This window comes from Alosa sapidissima, chromosome 3 (assembly GCF_018492685.1).
Source record: "Alosa sapidissima isolate fAloSap1 chromosome 3, fAloSap1.pri, whole genome shotgun sequence".
Classification (NCBI taxonomy): Eukaryota; Metazoa; Chordata; class Actinopteri; order Clupeiformes; family Clupeidae; genus Alosa; species Alosa sapidissima.
Window position 1 is genome coordinate 2,076,042 of NC_055959.1, and position 24,143 is coordinate 2,100,184.

Genomic DNA, 24,143 nt, shown 5'->3' on the forward strand with positions numbered 1-24,143 from the left:
ACAGGAGTGAGTAATCCAGGGCGTTGCATGTGGTGAGGTTTGCAGTCATCTTGTGACACGTCAAGTACTGTTATCAACGAGGGCACGTTCTGCTTTTCTTTTTTCTTTTTTTTTAGGTCAAACTAAATCATAGAGCTGGTTCTGTTTAGAAAAAGAATAACTTTGCGTTTTGCCGAGTGAATGTCTTTCTGACGTGAAAGAGTCTCACCCCTCCACGTGCCTCTGTTTGAACATGTTAATTTTGTCGAGCAGTTCATTCTGCTCTTTCCAGTTTTTCCATTTGGATTTACACCATGGTGCTGTCTCTCCTGGTTTGTCGCCCCCTTACCCACCAGCCTTTGGAGTTAAGGAGCACTTAAGTCAGGGTGTGGTTTTTATTTATTGTTTTTTGCTTCCTTTACCCTGTCCTTGTAAATTCACCGCTAAGTTATTGAGCACTATCGTGGCCTGTGGCTATGGCCTGTGTATATAGGTTTGTAAGCGTTGTCAGGTTTGTAAATACCATCTCTGGACTCTGGACATCTGCGTTAATTTATTTCAGATTCTCTATGGCATGTTATGAAGATGAGTGACCTTTTATGAATTGTACTTTCGTTAAAAATCATATCTATCATGATGTAGAAGCGGTTGTCTAATATGTTCGAATAAAAGTGGAAAATATTTAAAACGTCATTTGTCTCCAATAGTTTTATTCTGCTACAGGTAGAGTGTTGAAACAGAGTTCATGGTGAGTCTTTCGGTTCACAAGATAAGTGTTAGATAGTAGGGATGAACAGCCCAACACTGGGCTTCATTAAATAATGGATTTAAAATTTTGCCCTGAAAAAACCTTCCCCAAGACCCACCTGCAGGAACAGTAACTGTTACCCGTGTGTGTGTGTGTGTGTGTGTGTGTGTGTGTGTGTTTGAGAGAGAAAGAGAGAGGGGAAGAGAAAGAGAGAGTCAAACACAGAGCTTCTTCTCCATTGCCTCTCTTAGTTTGTTTTTCAGGATCTAAAGGATTGAAAACAGAAAAAGATGATGATCCATGGTCCCCTTTTCACTGCAAATAAATATGTACAATACCAACACCAATGTTTAGTTGTTAAATTTAGCAGATCATTAAATATGCAAACATGAAATCAAAATCCCTCACCTTGCCGGAGGTTGTGAGTGGATAGCTGGTGACGAACTCAACATAGTGGGGAACCTTGAAGTAGGCAATCTGCACGTTCAGGGCAGAGAAGCAAGTAGAGCTCAAGCAAAAAGGTGGCATGAGGCTACGGCCACTGCTGGAGACAGTGGTTGTACACTGCAAAAACTGCTAATCTAACCAAGTGTTATTAATATTATATAAAGATCAAAAAATCTAGTTAGTATTGTTTTCAGTATAAAGAGACTTACCTAGCGCTTTCTCATTAAATCATTTTACTTAATTTTAGAAGTGACTTATTTTAAGACGTTTCATCCTAAAAACAAACCAATTTGTCTGCCAGTGCATGCATTAAGACAAGTTGTTCTAAAAACAAGCAAATATGTCTGCCAGTACGTTGAGCAAATTTGTCTTGATAAGAGTCCTTAAAATAAGTCAATCTTCTTAAACTAAATCAAAATGATCTCTCGTGAGAGTGCTAGGTAAGTCTCTTCATGCTAAAAAACAATACCAAATAGATTTTTTAATCTTAACATAAGATTAATAACACATAACTTTATGTTTCGCAGTGTACTGTACCTGGCCTTTGCAGTAGGCTTTGATCTCCTCTGCAGTGCAGTCCTGCCCCTCCCGCAAACGAATGCAGGCGCACACGTTCTCTCCCAGCCGTTCGTCTTTCACCCCCACCACCTGGGAATCCACAAACCGGTCAGCCAACGAGTTCTTCACACTTGTGTTTGTAAACCTCTGGTGAAGCCCTGCAGGCTGTGGAGACCTTTCTGAAGAGACGCTACTCTAAATATTGTTTCACGTCTCTGATCCCTTTGAGCCTCTAACGCTCTGTTTTGTGAGGGGATGTTTGAACCATGAAGGTTAACTTAACCTCCGAACTGAAATATCCACAAAAACATTCAGTTTTGCAAAGGTACATTTAAAGGCACCGTCAGTGATTCTGATGAAAGATTGTTAATATCTGAGGTCAACAGCCAATCAAATTACAATTTCCTTTTTGTACACCTGAAGCAATTGATATTGGGTTGATTGGAATAGTGCATGGTTTGGTCTGAGCCACTTTGTTTCCAGTTTACAGAGCAAGTATAAACATACGAACTCTAGAACATTTTTCTAGACAGTGAGGAGCAATTGTCTGACGAAAAAAGTGTATTTGATTAGATTGTGGACTGTACCTTCAAACCACTCTGGTCTAATTTAGACTAGATCACATTAAATCTTCATCAGCACTCTACTCACAGCTGCCCCCTTGTGGTTGTGTTGATGTGCTACATCCTCACCTGGGCCTCCTGTACTTTGGGGTGGGTGTGAAGGAACTGCTCTATCTCTGCTGGGTAGATGTTCTCGCCCCCACGAATGATCATGTCTTTAATGCGGCCTTCGATGCGGCAGTAACCAAACCCGTCCAGGCTGGCGATGTCTCTGTGGAAGAACACAATCGTCAACAGGTTCATGATGACCTCTACGCAGAGGACTGGTTGTCTCTTAGCGATAGTTTTAGAACACAACTACTGTTACTTGTCACTTCAGACAAATATAGAGATAAACTTGTGCAGTGTATTTCGCTCTTTCTGCATCTTATAGCATGTAACTCATTGCCTTAAGATGCATTCAGACAGGAAGCAACTAGCAACAAGTGATCATGGAATGGTAATGGGATGCTAATGAAATTAAACAGAACAACATAAATCAGCCGGTTTTAGAAAAAACCCTGCACTTCTACCTCCACCTAGAGCCTGTTATTTGTTTTGCAAAAATCCACAGCTCCCGGTTCTTCTGGTCCAATCAGAGCAGGGCTGTGTGAGATCTGACTGTCAATCACAGTCTGGTGTGCACTGACGAGCATGAACTCGATGAGAGGGTGCTCGGTGGTAGTGGGGGAGGGGCATGAGAGTTGTAAACATTCAAAATGTTGGCTAAGTTCCCTCAATCTGTCAGACTTGCCAACTGCAGCTTTAAGTGGCAAAAGTGAGAATTGCAACAGAGTTAAATTAACTCCAACTTTTGAAGCAACCACCAATGGGCTGTCTGAACACAGCTAGAACTATACACACTGGGAGTATATGTTGCACCTCCAGATTCCCTCTGTGTCTCTTACCCAGTTTTGTACCAGCCGTCCTTGGTGATGCACTCCTGGGTTTTGCCTGGCTCGTCCCAGTACTCCTGCATCACGCAGTAGCCGCGGATCAGCAGCTCGCCCGAGCTCCCCAGGGGCACCATCTCGCCTGTGGCTGGGTCCACGATCTTCGCCTGATGGATGCAGGAGTGAGTGACCAAGCAGATTGGCAAGGAAGCCGCGCCATTTAAAGTCAAGTCTACTCTTCTGAATGCACAGTTCACATATGCACTACCCTACGGGGTGCACTGCAGAATGAGAGTTCCTACATGTAAATATTAGCATGCCTGTGGGTATCTGGCTGCTGGCTTAATTTTCACCCAAAGTGCGAAAAAAGAAGAGACCGCACACAAGGGCTCCGGGTCTAGCCCATCAGCAGTGTTCCCAGTTTGAACCGGACCGGAATTAAACTAAAGGCGCAAACGCCACTTCTACCTGCGTGAATCCCTTGTTTTTCACCTAAGAAATTAAGAGTGCAGAATGTAGTTTTGAAATACTATTAAAAAATATGAAAAAAATATATAAATATGAGAATTTTGACAGTTCTTCATGTAGAGCATGCACTTGATTGAGCTTATCAGGTGGTGTAGAGAGTTTCAGACAACCACAGCCAGAGCACAGCACATGGCTTAAGCATACCTCAGTATGGTGCATAATGCAGCCCTAAGGCTTCAGCATACCTCAGTATGGTGCATAATGCAGCCTACAGGCTTCAGCATACCTCAGTATGGTGCATAATGCAGCCTACAGGCTTCAGCATACCTCAGTATGGGGCATAATGCAGCCCACAGTCTCTGTCTTGCGTTCCTCATTGTCATAAGGGAAGCCTACGAATGTCACAGGGCTGTTCTCCGTAGTCCCATAGGCAACCTTTGAGTAAAAAAAGGAAAGAAGTGTGTGACCAAGATTGGTAAATATGATTATTCCAGTTAGCTGTAGTGGATATACCCCAAATGTTAATACGTATCCTTGCCTATTTTACAGTAAGTGGGTATACTGAGATGGTGATGATTTTTAAGTGGGTATACTGCATAGTCCTACGTATCACATAGACTACACCACTGGCTTATTCTAAATATGCAACACCCTGATGAAGGCCAGTGGGCCGATACGCGTTGGTGTTTTAATGTTTTACCCCACAGAAATAATAAAGGCTTTTGAACTTTTGCATCTCACTGAGTGCCTGGACCTGGATTTTTTCCAATTCTCTTTTGATGAACATTTTTCCAAGAGCACCAGAGGATACAAGGGATCCCTGCAGTGCTCCAGCTCCCCTTTGTCTAGTTTGATTCTTAACCTTTGACCTCAAGACATGACAGTCTGGTCACATGTGCTTTTGATTGTTACCATCATCTCCTTCATGTCCATGTCTCTAATCAGTTTCCTCACGACCTCCGGAGGGCATGGGGCCCCAGCCATGATTCCTTCCATGAGAGAGCAATGATAGTTAATGCAGCATGCGTTAACGATCTCAACACTCTACCACAGAAATACATTCGTTTAGTTGATCGTCTCACCAGCATCTACTGAAGACACGTCGTATTTGTGGAAATCTGACTGCCCGAGAATGTCGATGAACATGGTAGGAGTGCCATAGAGGAAATTGCATCTGGATGGAAGAATGAATGAATGGATATGAGAAATGAATATATATGAACAATAAAATGAAAATGAAAATATAATTAAAATAAAATAAAATGCATATAAATGAATACTCGTGATAGTGCAGAGTGTGAAGACATACTAACATACGTACTGTGTGAAGGCAAGAGTCCTCTGGTGGACAGATTAGGAATATCATCCTAACTGAAATCCAGTGAAGCGCCTGCTAAACTGATACCACTACAAACGTCTGAGTGGACTATATGCCACGGAGGGCTCATCTTCAGCCAGCACATCTATTTCCAGTGGAGGAGCATCAGTGTCATGTTCGGCTCCTTTCGTGTTCACTCGGACACTGAATATCTTGTTTATGCCAAACAGGGCAACTTTATTCAACTTTACAGTAACACACTAGCCTGGGTGTTCCCATGCTGCCTTGCGCGCGATTTGATTCATGCTGCTAAGGCAGCCTGGAGACCATGGAGCAAATTTTCGCCTGAGATAGGGAACCAATCACAGAACAGGGGGGAAAGCAAGACGATAATGAGTTATGCACAGACGCATTTGATAGACATCCGTGGCACCCAATAAACGGATCTAGGCATTTTTTTCAAATACGAGAAAATGAACGTTTGGTTCCCAGACCACGTCTCATTGAGAAGTGGTGGCGCTAGCCAGGCTAGTAACACACCGTAAATCCTTCAGCATCTTAACGAGCTCATTCACTAGGTGCAACACCCAGCCGGGCCTGTGTAAACAGGTACGCTAAAAATAATAGCCGCTACAACACAGGTGACGGTCCATCGGAAATGTATGAGCTGGATGAAAAGCCTTCCAGGAAGTGCCTGGCATATAGGCAGTTAGAGGAATACCTTTCATTCTGAATAGCCTCCAGGTTAGCCAGTCCGTCGTACCCTTTCGAGGGGAAGACCAGTGTGACGCCATGCAGTGCCATGCACATGCCCCCCAGCACAGAGCCGAAGCAGTGGTACAGGGGCACAGGGACACACACTCGAACCTCAGGCTGAGGAGGAGACGCGACAAGCTAGACGTTAGAGGTGCCAGCAGACCCACTCAGTAACATTAAAGGCACAGTCCTCTATCCAGGCCCACTCAGCAACAATAAAGGCACAGTCCTTTATCCTGGCAAAAGATTATTGGTATTTGAACTCAACAGGCAAACAAGTACACCCCTCATTTCAGTGTTCTGAGGCATTGTTGATTGGATGGAATAATAGATAGATAGATAGATAGACAGACAGACAGACAGATACAGACAGATAGATAGATAGATAGAGATAGATAGATAAATAGATACTATTATTCATTCTGAGGGAAATTCTTCCTCTGCATTTGACCCATCTGTGGTTAGTGAACACACAAACACACCATGTGTGAAAACACCATGAGTAGTGAGCGCACACAAACACCTGGAGTGGTGGGCAGCCATTGCCCAGGAGCAGTTGTGTGTTATGGGATTTGCTCAAAGGCACCTCAGGCAGGAATGTGGACGTGAGAGAGAACTGACTCCCCCCGCCCTCATTTTTACATTTTTGCTTCGGTCACCAGTCTGTATTGTTTGGTCACTTTGCTCCACATTTACAGAGCCAGGGCTGTAAACGAACAGCTAAGAGCACTGTGAGGAAAAATTCAGTGAATTTGAAAAAAAAAAAAGTGTATTGGCTTTTAATCGAGGACTAGACCTTTAAGATCAATCTTTAGCATTTCCTTTCACCCCTCAGGAAGCTAGCTTTTGTTACATATAAGAGACTATGGGCCCCATCATGACATTCTAAAGTGCATCGTCACTAGTCAAAAGTCTATTCAAATTTAGTAGGATGTCCAGTTCACATTGGGAGGGGTTTCGTTATCAAAAGTGGAGCGCATGGCGCAACAAGGTGTTCCTAGGTTTTTTAATCAGACATATGGGTGTGTTTGGGGGCGTAACATCATTTTAAACCAATGAGAATGACATCTGGCATTCCCTTTAACGGCGCAAAGCGCAATATGTCAAATAAATGCATCTGTATTTTGGCATTCAACGGCGCATTTGAAGGAGGCTGCTTGCGAGACCGTATGAAATAGTCATTCTTAAACCATGCATTACTAAAACCTAGCATAGCCTTCACGCATTTGCACTCGTCTATTATTTGAACTCATTGGCAAAGTGAAACTAACTTCACCAAGGTGTCAGTCAACGAAGACAGTTATATGCAGTTACTTTCACTATTGAATGACAATGGATTACCATCGAAAACATAGGCTGGAAAAAGCAACACTTACACTAATATTGCTGAAATGACTGAATAAAACAACATTTATCCTCCAGAGGAGTTGCTTATATCTCGTGACAGTGTGTCTTCAGCTGTGCTCCATACGTGTCTCTCGCCTCTCCCCTAATCACTTTTAACCGTCATTACCAATTTGCAAATGATGGTGAATAACTACTCATCATGAGATGTACAGTATTTCGTAATATCTTTATTCTAATTATGTTTCCCATTGTAATCGTGCAATTTGTAATGCTTTGCATGGACGTGCGCTGGTGTGCGTTCATGAATGATAGAAGGATGGTGCGTGCACCTGCTAATATGACTGTTGACATGCGCTCTTAAAATAGCATATGAACAACTCGCCATTGACTTCTGACCAGGTTAAGGTGGTGTATGATAGCGATTTTTAGACAACGCGCTAGGCCCCTCCCTAGGTTGTTAATTGCCACACCCCTGGGCGCAATGCTTGAAAAATAAACATGCAAAATACCGAATTCAACTTTGCGCGGGTGAATAACGAACTTTACGCCATGCGCTGGTGCCCAAAATACAGCCCTATGAATCAGATGGGTGTGAGAAGGGGCAACACACCCTCCAGTCGAAGCCTGTGCGAAGTCCCAGGAGGTAGGCGTTGTTAACAATGTTATGGTGCGTCAGAGTGACCCCTTTAGGCAGGCCCGTTGTCCCCTGAAAGAGTAACAACAAACACAGTCAGCACACAGAGCGTAAGTCATGGCTTAGTCCATTTGGCTGTTGAAAGACTCTGCTCTAGTCATTGTAAAACTGTTGACTATAGTTGATACTTATTAGCAGATGCTTTCATCCAAAGCAACGCATTATTCACAGCAGCAAGAATCAAACCTGGGTTAAGCGATTGTCAGTCGATGATGACAGCCCGGCTCAAGCGCAGCCAGTGGTATGGCACAGAATAGTACATAAGGGACAGAAAGGCACGTACAGATGTGAACTGGATGTTAATGGGGTCGTCGAAGGACAGCTGGGCCTGGAGACTCTGGAGCTCCTGGTGTTGCTGGCTGCCTGCCGCCTGCATCACATCGTCCACATGGAGCATGCCTGGCTGGCGGCTGTCCATCACGATCACCATACGCAGGTCTGGCAACCTGGAGGGCCAGAAGGGAGAGATACTTTTTTATTGCGAAGAGTGAGGGATTACCGTCAGACAGAGGATTATTGGATAGAAAGTTGGATGTATTCCACTGACCTTGTGTGTGATATTCTTCAGTTTAATTAAATTGAATTACGCAAAAAAAGGAAAGTTTGGCAAATGTAGGAATGGGACCTGGGGTATACTGTAAAGGCTTGACAACTTGACAGTTTGTATGAATATACAGTATGATTGTTTTTAATGTATCATATTATATTATGGGGCTGTGTAAGTAGATAGATAGATACTTAATTGATCCTCAAGGGGAAAGACAGGAAGTGAGTGTGAGAGAGAGATGAGGTGGGATCAGGAAATGACCCAGGTCGGACTCAAATCCGGGTTCCCATGGGCACTTGGGACCCGAATATGGTACCGTTGTACCACAGCGACCCCCGCACCTGGAGCTTTTGAGGAATCCTGGCCTTGCTGTGTCCAGTTCTGGGCAGATCTGTCGTAGCATGTCACAGAACATCTGGGTCTTAAACTGGGTTGGACAGAGTACTGCACTGCACCCCACCTGCGAGGGCCCAATGAAACTAATTACACCATGCATAGGGTACGGAACTCCTACATAGGCTCACATGCATGTGAAGAGGACATTATCTCATGTCATGTAAGGAACAAGGTAATGCAAACAAACAAATAAACTTGGCCAACATTGCAGAGCCTCTTCAACGTTATTAACTTATGGTAAATAAAATGTTAACATTACAATGCTGTGGACGAACAAACCTTAAAAGGGCTTCAGCGAATTGGTAGTCTATTAAGAGGGACACCATGCCATTAGTTTTCACTCTCGCAATACTGCTGATTATATTGCTAATATAACAACAGTCTGCAGGGACTGATATTTTAGACCAATGAAAAAATTCAGGCGGCGTCACTGTTTTTTTCTCAACCGGTTGTAATGTTCACACGTGTGTACCGATTTTTAGCCGATTCACGGTGCATTGTTACATCCGTGTTACAAACTGGAAAACAGTATGCTAAATGGTTACATATTTAACAGAAAGGGAGTGCAAAGGTGACACTTTTTAACCAGATAAGTCATATATTAGTCCTTTGAGGCCTTGGCTATTTTCAGTGTAATTTTACTATTAAGCTCTTTGGTCATTGTAAGGGCAATCTATTATGCTAGGCCAAGGATTCCCAAGCTGTGGTACATGTAGGCTACCACCGGTGGTACGCAAGCTCCCACTAGGGGGTTACGGTACACGAGATGAAAACACGGAAAAGTGTTAAAAATTAATTTGTGTTTCATAATGTTGTTCTCCACACTGTTTTTTAGTGTGAGAGCTCATAGACCGGGGCCTATTGCACAAAACTAGGATAAGGGATTAAGCCGGGATATCTTGGTTATCCTGGCTCAATTTATCCGTGATCCAGTTGCACAAAAGCGGGATAGGGGCATAGGATAGGGGGCAGCAGGATATGTTATGGTATAAGTTACCATGGCGATTTATTCTGTGGAGCTAGCCTGCTCCAGACCAGGCTAAGTTCCAGGATCTATTTAATCTCATCCCTTATCTCAGTCAGCAGTCACCACAAACGGAAACCAATAGTTATTCCACTGCCCACTACACATTCATATATACCTAGACCCACTGTCATTATTTAAACGTTTGTGATCATTAATTAAAGGAACTGTATGTAAGAAATGTATTTCAATTAATCATAAAATGGCCCTGACATGTAGACATTAAGAAATCCTATTCATTTCAAATACTTATATCACTGACAACAGTAGTCCGGCCAGGATATTGTCATTTAAAAAAGCACTCAACTGATGTTGATGTATATATATATATATATCTATACTGACTTTGCACACATTCACTCCTCAGCACTCTCAAACATTTCCCAACTCTGAACTCACACTATACTGACTTTGCACTCATTCACTCCTCAGCACTCATGACCCCCCCCCCCCCCCCCACACACACACACACACCTACATGACTTTTAGCACTTTTACATCCCTCTCCCTATGCTACAGACCTTTTATTTATTTTCTTATTTCATCACAAGTCAAAACACACACACACACACACACACATACACATATCTGACTTTCTCCAACTTTTGCACATCTCCATAGAACTTTTTATTTATTATTTTTGATTTCTCCTCCATCTATCTACCCATGTCCTTGATTGCCTAGCCTTTCTGCCCCCACCCCCCACCCCACCCCCAACACACACACAAAAAAACACATACACTTACATCATCACTGTCGTCACCTCACATACATACAGCACACTGCTTGCTACAGTAAGCCTCCTCTACATACTTGCTGCACACTGCCCCCCTCCCTACATACACAGCACATTGTCTTCAGGATCTTCTCCAACACACATCCTCTACATACTTACAGCACACTGACCCCCCCCCCAATACACAGCACATTGTCTCATGAGGAAGCTTCTCCAACACAGATATTGCACACTGCCCTCTCCCCACATACACAGCACACTATCCCATCTCCCCTGTGGATCTGCCCAAGGTTTCTTCCTTGGTAAGGGAGTTTTTCCTTGCCCCTGTTGCTCTTGGGTGCTCCTTGTCGTGCTCTTGGGTGCTCCCCGCCCAATCCCAATCCTCCCCCACCTTTCTTATGCAGCCCTTGCCACTTAATCTACTAAACCCCTTCTACTGCACTTTTTACCCCCCCCATAAATGCACAAATAGGCTGACACCAGACATAATTTCACTGCATTTCTTACTTCCAGTAACTATATGCATGTGACAATAAACTTCCTTGTATCCTTGTATCCTTGTATGTTGTCATGTTGTGTTTTGGCCTGATGCGCCACACTTCACCTATCAACTAATCATGAAGTCAGTAGTGTTTCGGCATCCGGGTTGCCAGCTCTGCCAGTCAGGGGGGAGGGGATACACCACTCTACAGTAATTTGAAAGTGATTGCAGTACAAGTTTTGGCCACAATCTTACATACGGTTCCTTTAACTCTTACATACTCATCATTCCCGACCTGTCATGCGACAATGTGACGTCACAGGAGTGCCTAACCATTTCGCGCGTGGTGGTCGCGGCACTAGCTGCAATATTCTCCTAAACAGAGGTGTTGCTGTTTGTTGCTGTTGTGAAAAGGCTATCGCTACCTACATCACACCGTAGAAGAAGCAATGAAGCCGCTAGTTGCCTATGGTTTCACCTGACTTGATGAATCCGTGTCTGCTCATCCTGGCTTGGTCTTTGTGCAACCAATTAAGCCTGTACGCTCTTGTTTTGGATTCATTGAGCGCAGCTCAGTAACTTATCCCGGATGTCTTAATTCTGCTTTTGTGCAATAGGCCCCAGATGCACATTTTGATTTTGTTATTTGTTATCATGTAGGGCAGCTAATTCAACATAATGTCTGGAATGCATCAATAGAATTACGTTTTTATGTGTCGGACGGTGGGGGTACGTGAGCCGAGTCAGGATGTACAGTAGGTGGTGGTATGCAAGAAAAAAAGTTTGGGAACCGTTTTTCAAGACATAACTGGGAAAGTATGATGTGATCATACTTGCATATATCTGTTCCTTTATGTATCCTTTATGTCAAAGAAAAATATGTTGTGTCTCATGATTGTTGGATTCAGGTCACCTGAAGCATGATGGTAGAAATATCTATTCAAAAGCACAGTTGATCTGTGTGTGCCATGATAAACTTTTGATTCTTTGATGGAAATTTAAACCAAGTTCATTATTTTGGGCTGCTAGAATTTCAGCCCAAAGTTGGATACAATGTAGAAATTTGCTGAAATTACTCGTAGTTGGGGGCCTTAAGCACATAAATAGGTCATTTCGCGCAAATTCATCTAAAAGTGCCAAATTTGGCACAGATGTAGCTCAGGTCATACATGATTTAGCTAGGGCGCCGGAGCCAGCAACCCTTGGGGCCAAGATGGCGACCAAATCCAATATGGCCGCTGCCCAAAAAGGGTTCAGGCTAACTTTTGAACCACATGAGCTACAAATACAAACTTGATGTCTTTTTCAGCTTAATTGATCATGGGAAACACATAGGAATGTTTATATTTATGACCCAGTATATCTGGACCCCTTAATCCTCCAATTCCAATATGGCCGCTGTCCAAAAAAGCAGTTTTGACTGTAGTTGGGCAGCCGATGCCTACTGGTTAGCACTTCAGACTTGTAACCGGAGGGTTGCCGGTTCGAACCCCGACCAGTAGGCCACGGCTGAAGTGCCCTTGAGCAAGGCACCTAACCCCTCACTGCTCCCCGAGCGCCGCTGTTGTTGCAGGCAGCTCACTGCGCCGGGATTAGTGTGTGCTTCACCTCACTGTGTGTTCACTGTTTCACTAATTCACGGATTGGGATAAATGCAGAGACCAAATTTCCCTCACGGGATCAAAAGAGTATTTATACTTAGTATATACACATTTTTTCACCAATTTCTCTACAAGCACCAAATTTGGCACAGATGCAGCTGAGGGCATACTGAAATGATTTAGCCAGGGCGCAAAAACTATTTTACTTTCCAGAAACAAGAACCTGAAAATGTCCAGCATAGATTTGGCCAATAATGAGCAAATATTGAGAATACTAGTTGACTGTATGAACTGTGGTGGAGCAGCTGTTTAGTGCTACTCCATGCTTATGAGCAAGATGGACAGCAATGGTGAAAGATGAAGATGACCAACAACAGTGTTTAGCCAACTACTTCCTTTCCTACCAACTTCCTTCCTAACCAGGTGTATTTTTTTCTACAAGTGTTTTGTTCTTATGACTACAATTGTGAGAGAGACCATGAGAATGAGAATTCATGAGAGACCATGAGAATTCACTGTTGTTTTTGTCATATGTCATTGCTATTTTTTTTTGTTATGCTAAGCAAACCTTTAAGAATTTTGGACAAGTTGACTATATTATTCTTTTAACAATTTGACATAATAGTGCACTAATCCCAAAGCCCTGAATGATTTTAGACCTGTAACCCTCACTTGAAGCAAGTGATTCAGGTACAGGTGTAGGGGTCACTAGACCCCATGCAGTTTGCATATAGAGCAGGTGTGGAGGATGCCACTCTGACGTTGTTGAACAGCATGTACCACCACCTTGAGAGCCCCGTGCTAGACTTCTTTTCATTGATTTTTCTTCTGCTTTCAATATCCAATCCAATCCAATCCACTTTATTTATATAGCACAGTTTAAACAAACACAAGGTTCCCAAAGTGCTGTACAGCAAGATAAGAAACACACAAGACACCACAGAAGCACAATAATAGGATAAAGTATTAAAATTAAAAGAGATAAAAACTAACTAAAATAAATGTAAAAAAATAAAAGTAAAAAGACATAAAACTAAAATAAACATAAAAAAGAGATAAAAACTAAAATAAAAGTAAAAAGAGATTAAAAACCAACTAAAATCCAATAAATAAAATAAAATCAAATAAATAAAATATACTGCCCACATAACACATCTACATACCATCAACACACTACCTGGGGTTAAAAGCCAGAGAAAAGAGGTGAGTTTTAAGATGAGACAGTGAAGGGGCCTGTCTGATGTGAAGGGGCAGATTGTTCCATAGTTTCGGAGCTGCAACAGTAAAAGCTCATTCCCCTTTAGATTTTAGCCTGGCTCTGGGCTCTGTCAGGAGCAGCTGGTCAGCTGACCTGAGAGAGCGGCTGGGAGTGTATGGGTGGAGCAGCTCAGAAAGGTAAGGTGGGGCAAGGCCATGCAAGGCTTTAAAAGCAAATAAGAGTTTTAAAATGAATTCTAAAATGGACAGGCAACCAGTGGAGTGAAGCTAAAATAGGTGAGATGTGCTCATACTTTCGTATGCTAGTTAAAAGACGGGCAGCAGCATTTTGTACCAGTTGCAGACGAGCAACGGAGGACCCGCTAACCCCCATAGAAAGTGCATTGCAGTAATCCAGCCGGGTCACAAAGGCATAGATTACTGTTTCAAAGTGCTGTTTTTGAAGGACTGGTTTAATTTTTGCCAGCTGTCTCAACTGGAAAAAGCTATACAGCCTCATCTGCTTGCTGAGATTTTAAACTTTCCTTAATTTTAACATTATTGGCTGGATTTAAAATTTTATGACACACAGGTCACAGTGTGTTAGAGTCAATGGCGTTCTCTCAGAAAAGTCAAGTCAAGTCATTTATTTATATAGCACATTTAAAAACAACAGGGGTTGAGCCAAAGTGCTGAACAAAGAAAAGGTTAATAAGTCATAACAATAAGACCATACATCTACACAAAGGCCATACATCTACACAAACTAAGTGTGATTATTCGTATCAAGACAGCATTAGTAGCAGCGACAAGAAAATAGATAAGATAAATAAAAATAAATAAGAAAATTAAAACAAGACCAAAAACATCATACTGTATTAAAAGCAAGTGAGAAAAAATATGTCTTGAGATTGGATTTGAAGGAGGTAGGGGAGGATTTGATATGTGGAGGAAGGGTATTCCAGAGCTTTGGAGTAGCTACAGAAAAAGCTTGGTCGCCACGGGTTTTAAGGCGTGTACGTGGGACAGCAAGCAGTAGTTGGTCTTGTGACCTGAGTAACCTGGTAGTAGAGTGTGGAGTGTAAAATTTTAAACTCAATCCTGAATTTGACCGGAAGCTAGTGTAGCTGAGCTAAAATTGGTGTTATGTGATCACTCTTTTGGTGTTGATGAGGAGCCTAGCAGCAGTGTTTTGTATCAGCTGGAGTTTATTTAGATTTGATTGTGACATGCCAATGTACAGAGAATTGCAGTAGTCTAAGACCCCGTTTACACGAGCATGTGTATTTTTATAAACGAAGACATTTCCCTACGTTTGAGCCTTTCATTTAGACGCAAACGGAGAATTCGCTCCGTAAAACGGTTATCCAAAAAAAATCCGGCCAAAGTGATTTTTTTGGAAAACTTAGTTTATGCGTTTGGTTGTAAACTGTGGTAAAACGAGTTTTGGGCAGCCAACGTCACAGTATGCGACAAAAGTACACCAAATGTGCGACCAATGTTTACATTAACATGTTCTCACGTGCGACTTCACATTTTGGGGCTGAGGTGATCATGGATGCGCTCAGAATAGCCATCGCGTTTATGTTGGTGCAGACCCTTTTTGTCTGTTTGCATTTGCAAATTCAGCTCCTCTTTTATGTGGAGGAGCACAGAAGAATTCTGATTGGTTAATGTGAGCTTGAGCTTATCATTAGACTGCCACTGTGGTTTGGCGTGCTCATGACAGCATGTATGAAAACGGTCTCGTGTAAATGTAGTTTTATTTGCAAACGTAGATGGCCAGATATTCGTTTAGGAAAATACCCTGCTTCGTGTAAACGTAGTCTAAGCGGGAGGAGATGAAGGCATGGACAACGGTTTCAAGATCAGTTGTGGACAGAATGGGTTTCAGCTTGGCTATAGTTCTTAATTGGTAGAAACTGCCATTGACTACACTGCTGACTTGTTTGTTAAAATTCAAGGACCCATCTAACTGAACGCCCAGGTTTTTGACTAGGCTATGCAGGTTATGGCCTCCTTACACCAAACAACTCTGACAACATTTGGGAAAGATTCTTGTAAGATTAAAGTCTTTTGAGTACATTTTGAATGGGGGGCATTAGTTAAAAGACTATCTTTCAAGAATCTTTCCCAAATCTTGTCAAAGTTGTTTGGTGTAAGGTGGCCATTAGGTGAGAGAGGACCAAGTGCATTGCTTAGGTTGGCGACAGAGGAGGGGGAGCCAAAGAGAATTATTTCTGTTTTGCTTTCATTTAATTGCAAAAAGTTGCATGCCATCCAGGATTTGATGTCCTCAAGACAGCTAAACAGTTTGTTGAGGGTGGAAGTGCAATTTGGACTGAAAGGCAGATAGAGCTGTGTGTCATCAGCATAGCAGCAAAGCTCTATTCTTCCACTGGTTCTCCCCTGGGGTGTGTGCTTTCACCTCTCTTGTACATTCTATATACTAACAGCTGCAGAAGTCAGTTTGAAAATCATCAAGTTTGCTGATGACTGTCATAACTAGTTTGCTTAAGGGAGGGGAATTAGATCATGGCCCAGTGGTGAATGACTTTGTCTCTTGGTGTAAGAAGTCCTATCTAGAACAAAACCAAGGACATAGTAATTGATTTTAGAAAGTCTGCACCTTTGGATTGGCGGTGGAACTAGTGGCTTATTTGACCGTCATGTCCTTAGGAAGGCTCTGACCATCCCCTCTATAGAGAGTTTGTGCTTCTACCTTCAGGTAGAAGGTGTAGAGTTCCCACCCATAGGACTAAACGTTACCAACTCTCCTTTGTATGTACTGCCATTAACATGCTGAATTTGCTCAAACTATGTCACCTTTTCAATATTCTGCCTCTTTGTACTCTGGACTTTTGGACTGTTGCTCATCCTGGCCTCTCCATGTAGTAATATTGCACTGTGTTTTATTTAATGTACTGGTCCTTGTCTATCTGTGTTGTACCGTCTCCATTGCTATTTATTATCTTGTGTCTTGTGTCGTTGGTTGTGTGTTTCTTGATACCTGGCTGCAACTTAATTTCCCCCTGTGGGATAATACATTTGATTTGACTTGACTTGACTTGATAATATAAATATTGCCTTGCAATAATAATTGTGTCTTATTCTTTCTTATATGATTACACTTTGGAATATATATGTAAAAAAAGTGACAGCATTTCACTTTTATTAATCAGTCTTGAAAATAATACAGGTAACAGACTTACACAAGCATACATATAAATATGTGAATGGACTTCCTGTGGTCAATAAACATAAAATCGACACATCCTCATTTGTAGCACATTTGGTTAAAAATGTGTAGCCAAAACCTTTTTTCGGACAGCGGCCATATTGAATTTAGGGAACTTGGGGGGTCCTGATATACCCAATCATAAATGTAAATATTCCTATGGGTTTCCCATAGTCAAAAAAAGGGAAAATAGACATCTCATTTGGCTCAAAAGCTATAGCCGAATCACTTTCAGGCGACGGCCATATTGGATTTGGCCGCCATCTTGGTCTCAGGGACCATTGGCTCGGGCGCTCTGGCTAAATCATTTCAGTATGCCCTCAACTGCATCCGTGCCAAATATGGTTCTTGTAGATGCACAAACAATGGGGTTTAAGGCCCCATACTACAGCCAAAACTGCTTTTTTGGACAGCAGCCATATTGGAATTGGAGGAATAAGGGTCATAATATTAACGTTTCCCATGATCAATTAAGCTGATTTTATTTGTGACTCATGTGGTTCAAAAGTTATAGCCTGAACCATTTTTGGGCAGCGGACATATTGGATTTGGTCGCCGTCTTGTCCCCAAGGGTCGCTGGCTCCGGCGCCCTAGCTAAATCATGTATGACCTGAGCTACATCTGTGCCAAATTTGGCGCTTTTAGATGAATTTGCGCGAAAATGTGCTTAAGGCCCCCAACTATCGGGAACGGCCTACTGTGGACTAGAGGAACGCTTCATATCCTTGTGTCCGGTAAGGGCTGATTCAGTCTGGCTGGGTGGCATGATCGTGTCAACTGCGTGGCGTGTCAGTTTTTATTTTGGCTCCCAGGTTAAAAGGTTAGAGCTTGCACACTACCTGCGTGACATGCACGTCTCAGGCGCGGCTCAAGCTGCGCCGAAAACGTGTGCATCCTAGAAATAAGGTCGACGGCTATTTTTCAAGTGAGACGCAAGCATGTTGGAAGCGTTTCCATTCAAAAGAGACAGTGAAGAGATGTTTTAATAGGCAGAGGGGCCACCGCAGCACCGGACACGTTTCTGGTAAGCAAAGACATAGAAAATGCCAGGCAGCCGCCACACAACTGACACGCCACGTTCACGCAACACAGCCAGCCTGAATCAGCCCTAAGGTCTGCTGTTTATCCCTATATGGTTTGCCATGTGTTGAGTAAAGCATTCGTAAGATATACCACTGAGAGTAATGGGTGGACGAAGCACTGTGTGCAGAATGGACATTTCATGTACAGTTAAGAACACAATTATTCATACCCCTGCCAAATATTGATTTAATGCTGATTTTCTTTTTATCAATATGTTTGTTCTGACTGAAAATGACACCGTCACATGCCAAAAGTTTGTAAAACAATGTGGGAGAAACATGGAATTCAAAAAACAAAACGATTTCATCTTTTTTTTAAATTTGTATGAAAAATGGCAAGTCAAAAATTATTCATTCCCTTTTTAAATAATCAATGGAAACATCTTTATTTGCATTCACAAATCTCAAAATGGTTCTTATAATATCTACCAAGCCTCTCCATGTCTCCACAATGATTCTAGACCAGTTTTAAAAGTATTATTTTGGGATGTTTTTCAACCAGGGGGACCTGGTGACCTTTCAAAGTAAACGGTAACACTAAAGCAAGAGGCTACACTGAGATTCTGGAGGAAAAGATCAGGCAGTGTGCCAAGAGACCTGCCCCAATAGGCATCATTGGACCATTAAACCATACAATGATCCAAAACATACAGCCAAACAAGGCAAGAAATGGTTAACAGAGAACAATGTCAACATTTTAGAGTGGCCCAGCCAGAGTCCAGACTTCAATCAGTCAAAAAGCTTAGCACAAGGCCAAAGTGATGGCAAATAATCGTTCCTGCCTCAAAACCCAGATTGCTGCTAAAAAGGTGCGGTCCACAATCATTGTGGAGACATGGAGAGGCTTGGTAAGTATTATAAGAACCATTTCAAAAGCTTTGATGGCAAATAAAGATGTTTACATTAATTAGTGCATCGATTAGTGCAGTGTGATTTTCAGTCAGAACAAACATATTGGTCAAGAGAAAATCAACATTACATCAATATTTGCCAGGGGTATGAATAATTTTGTTCTTAACTGAATGTCCAACGTTACTTTTTTGCACGAACCGTTTATCACAGTATAGGCACGCCTGCAGCACGGCAGTAGCCTACGCACTGTGTGTACCATAAGGCTACTCAACAACGAGAGAGAATTTTCCCTGTATGTGTATATTCACACCAAATTGGCCCATCATAACTTCCCAACTCTGCACAGTATCCCATTGACTGCATGACAGTAGGCTATTTACAATTTCTGTAAAGTAACGCTTGTAAACACATTATCAAAATCAACTTAATGCAGAACTATATGCACCTGCACACCTTTTGTTTGAGTAGGAGAGAGAAGGGCTGCTGCAGACTAGATTGCCTGTGTGGCGTGAGCGTGTCAGCTGTGTGGCAAGTCTGTTTTTATTTCGGCTCCCATGTTAACAGGTTAGAGTTTGCACACTGCCAAAAAAGGCCTAACGACGTCCCTGCACCTTTCCCAATCTGTGAATGATGTCATAACTTGCCTTTCTTTCACACTTTAAACACATTAAAAAGGTACAGTCAGCAATTGCAAGCAATTTCAACCCCATAACATGTTTTGTCACATTCAGCAATGGCCGCTAGCTACCTATTAGTAGGCTACACTGTAAAAAAAAAAAAAATGGTCTCTGTAGGCAGCCCAAGTTCCAAAATCTGGAAGCAAACAAAGTGGGGGCAGCCTGTGTGGAGTTTCTCTGGGAATACTGAAGGTAGGGGTGAGCTACTTCTCTGGCATCTTTCATTTGGTCCTTGGTTGAAATAGAATGCACTTTGTTTAATATGCACTAATAGATTTAAATCTAAATATAAAAAGAAGCAAACAAGACTTCCTGTGCAATGGGACAAAATATGCACGTAGGCCTATATGAATGAACATCCGGCTTTTATAGACTATAATAATGTGTGTGCCATTCATCATAATCAGTTACCATAAGTCGGTGTGCCTTGGCCTTCTGGTTTGACCTTTGGTGTGCCTTAGCCCCAAAAAGGTTGCGAACGTCTGCGCTAGTGTTATAGTTTTGCACAAATTGCATGCATTTGTGGGACCCACATACCTTCCCCAGCGTAAACTCCAGTTCCTTCACCTGATAGGCCGGGTTCACTGACACCTGTGGGGAAGAGTTTGATTTATGGCCCTGATTTGTTTTAGGTAAAAACAGGGGAGGGTGTTAAATTCCTTGTGCCAGTTGGGAACTTCTCACAGCAGCACATAGGTTGTTGTTGGATATAACTATGTACTGTAATATGATACACCACTGTGCACCACAACACTATTTTCGCAGGGTTAGGGTTACCAACATGTTAAAACCGTTTTTAACTAGCGTGTTGTTTTTATTTGCGAGTTGCTTTGGACAAAAGTGTCTGCTAAATCATACAGGCTAACCATAACCACAACCATAACAAAAACAAAGCCTTCATAGACATTTCTATGAAGGTGTGAAGTGAGCACCTTCTTTGGTCTGTGTTTCACTGTTTCAAGTCCACAACACCCATCCCGGTCACAGTCGGGTCTAGGACCTGGGCCGTCGGAGTAGCAAACTGACTTTAACCCACTAGGCCACTGAAACTAATGACTCAAGTGCAGAGCAGACAAAGTAAGATTAACTGAGTTTATTTCAGGTTTTAGACACAAAAGCTCAGAAGATCCGAAAAAGTCAAAAACCGTCCAAAAAGTTAAATCCAAAAACATCAAGCCAAGGCGTCCAAGAGCCAAGCCAGTGTTCAGATAACAGGGTTCAGTCCGAGGGAGAAAAGGCAAACAAATCCAAAAGAGATACCTTAAACAGTCCGGGTCAACACAGAGGTAAAGAATCCACAGGGCAAAAACTTCCACAAATTTCCACAAAGGCTTAGAGCTTGAGACACACAGGGTTTCAAGACTTCAAGACACAGACAAAGAGCAGGGTTTAAATACACTGACACAATGAGGAAATGAGACGTGACCAGAGACAATGAGGAACAGGTTAATTGGATAACAAGAGGATTGGGTAACAAATGACTAGCTAGGGACAGAACTCTTGTTTTTGGCGACATCTAGTGGCTAAAATAGTTAATGCGTGACAATCCCAGACTAACACCCCCTCCATACTCATGATGTGTAAGGACACGCAAGATGTGTTAAGACACATACCAGTACAGGATATACTGTATTAAGACACATATCACAGAAAATGACACCACATACATCAAGATACGTCACTTTCCCATAACAACCTCATTTAAATGCCAGTCTATTGCTATTCTACTGAGACCTATTTGCTGCCTATTTACTATCTTCAGCCATACTTAATCTCCCAAACTAACACACATTACAACCACATTAAAACATCCTATTCTCTTTGACCTGATACACATTTGTATTTATGTAATCAGGCCACACCTTACACCTACACCTCCTCCTACAGCCGTGGCCCACTGGTTAGCACTCTGGACTTGTAACCGGAGGGTTGCCGGTTCGAGCCCCGACCAGTGGGCCGTGGCTGAAGTGCCCTTGAGCAAGGCACCAAGCGCCGCCGTTGTAGCAGGCAGCTCACTGCGCCGGGATTAGTGTGTGCTTCACCTCACTGTGTGTTCACTGTGTGCTGTTTGTGTTAACTGTTTGTATTTCCCTCACAGGATCAAAAAAGTATATATACTTATACTTATACTTACAGAGTGAATTCATATGATATAGTACTATATGTTGTTACAATATATGGTTCAGGTAAGGGATAGGGTTCGTAAGACATAATAACTTGTAATAACCACTAGAGTATTAACATACTCAAGTATGCTCTAATCAAGACACTTGGTATAAAATGGGACTTCTAAGTGAAAAGGAGTATTGCATTGTGACGCTCACCATGATGATTCCAGCTTTGGCGGTGGCATATTGGTACAGGATCCACTCATAGGTGTTGGGTCCCCAAATACCCAACCTATCTCCCTTCTTCAGGCCCAGTGCCAGGAGTCCTGCAGCTGCCTGATCCACCTGCAACCGGGACAACACATTAGCACATGTACTGCACTAATGCTGAGGTTACACATCTAGCTCTTAACCAACACTGTGTGCCTTTCAACTGACTGTACTGTGCATACCTACAGTAGTGTTCTTAGTTATCTTAATGCACATGAGATAAAGTGAATTAACAACCTGATTGTAACTCGAAAATGGTGGGATTTTTGATCAGGCGTGAGATTTTTGGAGCAGGGTTTGCTTCAGAAGTCATGTACTAATATAAAAACAGATCAGAAAGTGTTCTGAGATATTACAGAATTAATGTCAGATAGCATACAAATAGTCTAAGTAGCTGCCCATCATTTTTGTGCTTTTTCAACACTGTTTTTCACCAACTGCTATCTTTTGGGGACTCTTGATTCAGATAAATATTTAACCAATGGTATGGCTGTGGGGGCAAAGTCAGTGAGGATAGGAGCAGGCTTCACTCAATTTGTCTACTTTTAAACTTTAAGAGTGTTGGCCTGGATAGTTATACATAAAGGAAAGTAGGAGAGAGGCCACACTATGCATATACTCTTTTATTTGCAAATAAAAGAGTATATATGCGTAGTGCGGCCTCTCTCCTACTTTCCTTTGTGGGGGCAAAGTCCAATGCAGATTGAGATTGTGCCCTTTTGTCTAATTTGGGCCAGGGTGGGTAATCGTTGGGTCCTATGTTTAGTTTATGAGGAATATTGATTGGCTACTGAGCCCCAGATGACAGGCAAGAGAAGCTTGAACTCACATCTTGCTGAAACTGACTGAAGGTTTTCCGAATACCTGACTTTGGGAAAACTACAGCCTCACGTTCCGGCCATTTCTCCACAGCATTCTGCAAGCTCTGCCCAACCGTGAGGGGCAGGAGGGGTAGAGAGGATGTGCCGTGGACATAGCTGCTTTTAACTGACGGGATACCAGGAGAACTGTCCACATGGAGTGACCTTAGATGGGGAGAGACAGAGAGAGAGAGATAGGTTAGGTTGAGGCAATGTTATGAAAGAGTGGAAATTGTGTGGACTTAAAGTCATTTGAGATGTGCCTCTGTCCATCTAAACTCTCAGTGGGAATATTTAAGTCCTGTGTGTGATCCATGAGAATCGTCAGCAACTGAATAAATTCTGCACTTCAACAGTTCCCTTGCTGCCATAGAAAATATGACTGATTTTACAACAGAAACCCAAGCTATTTAGTTAACATCATAAACACATGGAAATGGCCAAAGGAAATCAGCCAGTGGTTCCATCTGATCCTATCTAAGCAAGCCGAAATGGATCAAATGGCCAACAGAGACGCACACTGGCACAATGGCAACCCTGCTGCTCTGCTGCACTCCATCAACTTAAGACACTGGAGAGTAGTTTAGGCTACTTCTCAATGACCAATTACATACATTGTTTGGTTTTATTGTGATTCAGTCAACAGCAATGCAATACATACTCATTTTTAAACGAAGTGAGATCAGTTTCGAAAAAGTTCGTTTTAAAATATACTTACAGTATGGCGTAAAAACACGGGCTATGCAAAACATTTTCAACAACTAAACAATCGACTTCTCCAGGTGTTCTTACCTGCAACAGTATGCGCTAAGATTTTTCCAGACCTTTCGCGCTGTGCAAGAATGTGCGTATCGAGAGTATGGAAAAGACGACGGTAGTAATTTTGTTACAATCATTTTTGCTTCGCTACCGGTGTCAGACTTGTGTCAAATTTACAAGTTTGGACAGAAACCTGCACAAACCAGTTCGTGTCTGTTCCCGTCACTGATTAGCCTACCTACAGTAAGCCATTTGCAGATCTTTGGACTCATATCTCATTCGGGACTACAAATGAACAAGCTTTAGATATTATATTAATTAAAAGTAGGCTATATGCAAAATTAGCTTCTTTGAATTAATTTAAATGCTAAAATTACAAATTCGTAATGCAAAGCCACAAGATGTCGCCGGGGCTACACAGTAGGCTTATGCAAAATTAGGCTTATGCAAAATTAGCTTCTTTGAATCCATTTAAATGCTAAAATTACAAATTCGTTGTAATGCA

General features: G+C 42.3%; 1 protein-coding gene across 2 annotated transcripts; it reads right to left on the reverse strand.

Moving 5' to 3' along the window:
- Positions 1-563: 563 nt before the first annotated feature.
- LOC121705940 (medium-chain acyl-CoA ligase ACSF2, mitochondrial-like) lies at positions 564-23,856 on the reverse strand. 2 transcript variants are annotated; one of them, XM_042087330.1, is made up of 16 exons: positions 23,672-23,856; positions 22,849-23,044; positions 21,966-22,094; positions 20,179-20,232; positions 8,699-8,817; positions 8,094-8,256; positions 7,727-7,822; positions 5,735-5,886; positions 4,778-4,869; positions 4,608-4,684; positions 4,023-4,130; positions 3,243-3,394; positions 2,425-2,566; positions 1,712-1,822; positions 1,136-1,204; positions 564-993 (listed from the first exon to the last, which is right to left on the reverse strand). In XM_042087330.1, exons 1-16 carry the CDS (start codon positions 23,773-23,775, stop codon positions 943-945), a joined length of 1,815 nt encoding a protein of 604 aa, XP_041943264.1. In that variant the 5' UTR covers positions 23,776-23,856; the 3' UTR covers positions 564-942. The 2 variants fall into 2 exon arrangements, with proteins under 2 accessions (XP_041943264.1, XP_041943265.1); XM_042087331.1 differs by lacking the exon at positions 23,672-23,856 and having other exon boundaries at positions 22,884-22,985.
- Positions 23,857-24,143: the final 287 nt, after the last annotated feature.

Coding starts and splice junctions, on each gene's coding strand:
- LOC121705940 (XM_042087330.1), bottom strand. CDS start 23,775: ATGATTGTAACAAAATTACTACCGTCGTCTTTTCCATACTCTCGATAC. Junction 23,045..23,671: donor CTTAGCGCATACTGTTGCAG/GTAAGAACACCT, acceptor TCCCCATCTAAG/GTCACTCCATGTGGACAGTT. Junction 7,823..8,093: donor TTAACATCCAGTTCACATCT/GTACGTGCCTTT, acceptor TTACTCTTTCAG/GGGACAACGGGCCTGCCTAA.